Genomic DNA, 5,552 nt, shown 5'->3' with positions numbered 1-5,552 from the left:
CACAAATTTGACTTCCATATGTTCATGAAAACATGTTCTCCCAAGTGTCCTTTCATTTGCATGCATGCATTTCCTGGTTTGACTCATGCTGGTCCGCGACCTTTACCAGCTTTTGTGAGATGACTGTTGTTTGTTTTTGGGCTTGTGTGTACGGTTGGGTGGCTTATGCAGGTGGAAAAGTGAGGACAGAGATAAACGACAGCTATGTTTCCCACTGGTTGATTTGTGTGTAAGTTATGATCATGATCACTACTATCTGGACCATCTTGATCGTGATTCCAAATGATAGAGGAAGTCTAAAATGTAAATTTAAAAAATGCATGTCAAGCAATGTAAGCAACTAAAACTGGTTTCTTTTGTTGAACTCAGGACGTTAGCCTCATCCATATTTCAGCATTCACATGTTTTCAAGTGACAGAAACCTGCCAGAATACCAGAGAGAGACATCCAGCCTTTATACTCCATGGAAAGGTGAGAACAGCATTTTCTATTTAGTTATGATAATCTTAATTCCTCTAGGTGATTACAATATTGACTGTACTGTTGATTTACTAAATTATAGGCATTACAAAGTGCTTGTGTGTTCTTGTTTTATTTCTTCAGAGGACTTTGTAGATGTTAAATAACTGTCATAATTGCTAACATGTCAAAGTGCAAAGTTAGAATCCTCACCTAGTTCTTAACCATGTAGAAAAAACATCATTGTTCTTGTATTGCAGAGCGGAGTCTGTTAGCCGTAGAATCATGAGTATGAAGTAAAAAAATGATCAGACTTTTATTTTATTAAAACAGCTGATGACATTTCTGTCTGGCTGCTGATTGGTCGACCAACCGTGCTGCTGCTCTCCACCACTCACTAAACACAGCCTTTGTCCACACTAATACGTTTTCATTATAAAAGAGTGTTTTAAAAGGAAACCAATCTCTGACCAGACAAGTGTTTTAGCTCCATATCAGAAATAATCCATTTAATCCATTCCCAATACTTCTGCTAACAATGCTAGGCTAACAGTTTATCTCTCTTACTCTTTTTATATAGTCTATGGGTGTGTCTCAATGTGGATATGTCCATTAGTACGCTCACATGTGGTATACTGTGAATACAGTATACCTCAAATCAAACACAGCCTTTGTGCACCTACCGGAAATCACGATTGCAACATTTGATCATGGTTGTCCCGAAACCAAAATGTCTGCCGGCTGCTTTGAAAAAAATGAATGTTTTACTTTATTGTGTGTGCCTATCGGTGACGACACCGTGTCCTCCTTCCTCGGCTGCCATTTTCATGAGTCTGAAATACAGTGGTGGTCACTCCCGTTCCACTACGTAGCCAAGATGGCGGGTGTCCGGTATTTCACAGTCAAGTTTTTGCCTGTTTTGAGTACACTATCCAGGTGATCATAGTTCACTGCATGATGCCATAATTGTCGATGTGAATGCACACAAACTCACAGCTTGGACAGTCCCTTTTTAGGTTTAGCTAATGGTCAGTTGTAGAGCTACAATTCATGACACAGTTATCAAAGAGATCACATGAGTTTCTTTTTCTGCTTCCACAGATGATGTCAGCAGCTTCCAGGAAAACTTTGTGTTTAGCAACAATTGCTGCTCTTGGCCTCATCGGCTCTGTTCTTGCATTCTCTCTGTATTTTGAGCTACCATCCCGTTTGTCCATCATCTACCTGTGCATTAATGAATGAAGACGCTTATGAAGCCATGGATCCCACTGAGAAGCCCATAGTCCTGCTGTGGTTCTGGCCTCTAGGTGTGAGGTTTGATTTCAAGACCTGTTCTACCCACTTCAACATTGATAGCTGCCAACTGACAGATAATAGATCCATGTACAGTAAAGCACAGGGAGTCATTTTCTTCCATAGAGATATAAACTGGCATTTGCAGAACATGCCTAAGGACCCACGTCCAACTTTTCAGAAGTGGATTTGGTACCATGTGGAATCTCCTACGAACACAGCGAAGATTCCAGGTTTGGACAACCTGTTCAACTTAACACTGAGCTACAGACGAGATGCTGACATCACGGTGAGGAATGAGCTGATAATCAGGAAAACAGAGATGAAAGATGACTTTGTTCTGCCCAAGAAAGACAAACTGGTGTGTTGGATTGTCAGTAACAACAATCCAGCTACTGGAACAGCTGTGAGAGAGAACTATTACCGTGAACTGTCCAAACACATCCAGATCCATCTCTTTGGTGCTTTTTCAGGGAAATTGTTACGTTACGAGGACTATTACTCAACCATTGCTAGTTGTAAGTTTTACCTCTCATTTGAGAACTCAATCCACAGAGACTACATCACTGAGAAGGTGAACGGGCCCCTCGTGGCAGGGACGGTCCCTGTAGTTTTGGGTCCACCAAGAGAAAACTACGAGCAGTTCATTCCCTCTGATTCCTTCATTCACATCAATGATTTCCCTGATCCTAAATCACTGGCAGAGTTTCTGAACTACTTGGACACAAATAGTGAAGCATACATACGTTACTTTGAGTGGAGAAAGCACTACACAGCCACTCCTCATCTTCTGTCAATGCAAAATGAATTCATTCAGCCCATCTGCCTCGCCTGTGACTACATGTCAAAAAACAGGGATTACCATGTAGTCAATGACCTTTATGGGTGGTACTGGTCATGAAAAGCAGGTTTTTTGGGGTTTTTTGTGAGTACAGCTTTTGCACAATAAAACAAAGTGAAGCGCTAGCTCTACATCGAGTACACTGTGGTATTTACAGTAGAAAGCAAACATCCATCTGACACTGGTTTCATCTGTCTTCCTTTCACTTGTTGTCTGTGCATTGCTCCAATGATCCAGTAAGACCAGGTGGGATGAGACAGAGACAAAGATGCTGTTTGTGACCAGTATTTGCTTTGATTCATTTGTCATGTCAAAGGCTCACCCCTGCTTTCTATACCTTTTCCTTCCACACCCAACAGTGGAGGTAAAGGATTAGAAGATGGATGATGATGATGCAAAGATCCTGGTTTGTAACATGATTTGTTTGGCTAGGTTAAGGGACTTGTAGGTATTTACTTGTTTCACTTTGTAGATATAACCAGTTTGCTTTGTGTATAACCTCATAAAATCATAATAAAGTTACCTAATTTTCAAATATGGTTATGCCTTTGTTAAATTTTCTATTTTCTGCCTTTGTCGTAGCACTTGGTAAAGTTGGAGATGCACTCCAGCTACTACAACACCTCCTTTCAGGACTGATTTTGCATGTTTCAATTTGAGTTTTGAACACCCAACAGCTACTTACCCAATCTTTCTGAAAATCACTTGTTGAAAAGTCAAATCTCTCTTAGTAATGTTTGACCGCCCAGCCTGACAGAGTATTGGTTAGGCTAATGAGAAGGTGGGACATCAGTCAAATGTCACATCTGAAGGGATTCACCGCAAAAGAGTGAGAGAGAAGCCAGCAAGTTTTCCTGAGCTGCGTATCACTTGCCCAACCCCTCAGTCACATTCTGAATCCAGCAGAATATTTACACACTCAAACTCTTCCAAGCAGGAAAAGCATTTCCAGCGCCACGGGACCAGCAGGTATTTCACTATAGCTTACCTTCCACCTGATTTACACTTTGCTGCTTTGAAAAATTATTATTAATGGAGGAGCATTTTCTATTGCAGAAATTATGTTAATTTGGATCCCAAAAAAATTGTATGATCATCCATTTCACTTCTCATGCTACTTTGGTAACAGATTTTTTTTTGGGGGGGATTATGAATTCTTAAATGACTTTCCCCTGCTGCTTCTGATTTAACATGTAGTATAGATTCTAAAACTCTTCAAAATTGATGAGGACATGTGTTGCCAATGATCATGATAAGAGGATCTTCTTTCCTTGCAGTTTTAATATGGCCTCTTCTCCCAATTTTTCTATTTTACGAGCCATCCTGACAGTGACTCTCATGCTGGCTGGAGCCACATTCCTGTTTTTAATGCACTATACGTCACTTCCATCTCACAAATGGCATCCTCTCCCGGCTTATTCAAGGCGGCCAAACAGCACTGCAGAGACACAACAGACTGTCAAGCCTATCGTGCTGCTGTGGTTCTGGCCTGAAAACAAAAGTTTTGATTTTCAAGACTGTAAGAAGCTTTTCGACATTGACAGCTGCCACCTCACAGATGATAGGTATTTGTACTCCAGGGCTGAGGCAGTTGTGATATTTCACAGAGCTATCCACGATGACCTCTCCAACCTTCCCACCTCACCAAGACCCCGATTTCAAAGGTGGATCTGGTTTAACATGGACTCACCCACCAACACACACTGGATAGCAGGCATTCAAGGCCTTTTTAATTTAACCTTGAGCTACAGGCAGGATGCAGACATCCACGTTCGTTGGAAACTGACTGTCAAAAAGAAACCAGCTGAGCATTTTGTGCTACCAAGGAAACAACGATTGCTTTGTTGGATTGTGGATAAGAGTGACCTCAGCAAGACATCAGTGGAGAGATACAGCTATTACATAGAGCTTGTAAAATACATAAAGGTGCATAACTTTTCCAGCTCCTCTGCGGAGAGCTTTAAGGGTGAAAACTATTTCCGGACTATTAGCAGCTGCAAATTCTTCCTTTCCTTTGAGAATTCAATTCACAGAGATTACATTACAGAAACATTCAATGGTCCTCTCGCAGCTGGCACTGTGCCGATAGTTTTGGGCCCACCGAGAAAGAACTACGAGGATTTTGCCCCAGGTACTTCCTTCATACATGTAAATGACTTTCCTGATGCTATGACACTGGCTAACTTCCTCCTCAGGCTGGATGAGGATGATGAGGCTTATATAAGATACTTTAGCTGGCGGCAATTCTATACTGTCAGACGTCATCTTACGGAGGAGAATCATAAGTTTGCACATGCGATCTGTCAGGCCTGTCATCATGTGGGCATGAACAAGGAGTACAGAGTTGTACCTGATCTGTACAAGTGGTTCTTACTGTGACAAATTCATGTATGTACCGTACCTCTGTGATAATCATGCTACAAGGAAGTACTCACTGTTGTATTGTCTATAGAAAATAAAACAAGTTTTGCCTCAACACAGATGAAATTGTACATTTGATCAAACATTATGGGGAACCATATCATCATTGTCCTGTAAAACTCACATATCTCCAAACCTGTGCATGATCAAAGAAAACAGCCCTGTTTTTAGTTTTGTGACAACATTTTTCAGGTTCTGCATGGTTCATGTAGCTTTAAAAGGAGAATTTTTCTTAATCTATAAAGCAACACATAATCCTTCAGTTTACGTAAAAAAAAAAAACGAACTAATCACAAAATAAAGGGATACATGGTCAGCTATAATCAGGTTTTTGAATAAAGAGATTACTTTTTTGCACATGTAAACATCTTATCCTGGTTTCAGAAACCCAGATGTGCTACCACCTGCAGCACCCAGATAAAAACCAGCACACTGTGGCATGTAAACACCTCACACAGGTTTCTCAACATTCACTGTTGGCACAGAACATGTAGCGCCTGAGTGGTGGCTCAGTAGTGGCTAAGTACCAAAACTGGGA

At 41.0% G+C, this 5,552-nt stretch overlaps 2 protein-coding genes across 2 annotated transcripts; both read left to right on the top strand.

Annotated features, from left to right (window-relative positions):
- The first annotated feature begins 210 nt into the window (after window positions 1–210).
- LOC111656904 (4-galactosyl-N-acetylglucosaminide 3-alpha-L-fucosyltransferase 9-like) lies at window positions 211–3,128 on the top strand. The gene is made up of 3 exons (XM_023408807.2): window positions 211–229; window positions 370–471; window positions 1,561–3,128. The coding sequence occupies exon 3, from the start codon at window positions 1,694–1,696 to the stop codon at window positions 2,651–2,653; it is 960 nt and encodes a 319-aa protein (XP_023264575.1). The 5' UTR covers window positions 211–229; window positions 370–471; window positions 1,561–1,693; the 3' UTR covers window positions 2,654–3,128.
- Window positions 3,129–3,220: 92 nt separating this feature from the next.
- LOC111656933 (4-galactosyl-N-acetylglucosaminide 3-alpha-L-fucosyltransferase 9-like) lies at window positions 3,221–5,069 on the top strand. Its single transcript, XM_023408854.2, has 2 exons — window positions 3,221–3,562; window positions 3,871–5,069. The coding sequence occupies exon 2, from the start codon at window positions 3,878–3,880 to the stop codon at window positions 4,970–4,972; it is 1,095 nt and encodes a 364-aa protein (XP_023264622.1). The 5' UTR covers window positions 3,221–3,562; window positions 3,871–3,877; the 3' UTR covers window positions 4,973–5,069.
- Window positions 5,070–5,552: the final 483 nt, after the last annotated feature.

The sequence above is a fragment of the Seriola lalandi genome, unplaced genomic scaffold (genome assembly GCF_002814215.2).
Source record: "Seriola lalandi dorsalis isolate HSWRI2012SDOR001 ecotype SW California unplaced genomic scaffold, Sedor1 jcf7180002054374, whole genome shotgun sequence".
Lineage (NCBI taxonomy): Eukaryota > Metazoa > Chordata > Actinopteri > Carangiformes > Carangidae > Seriola > Seriola lalandi.
Note: the sequence above shows the minus strand (reverse complement) of the source record. Positions and strands in the feature narration are given on the sequence as shown.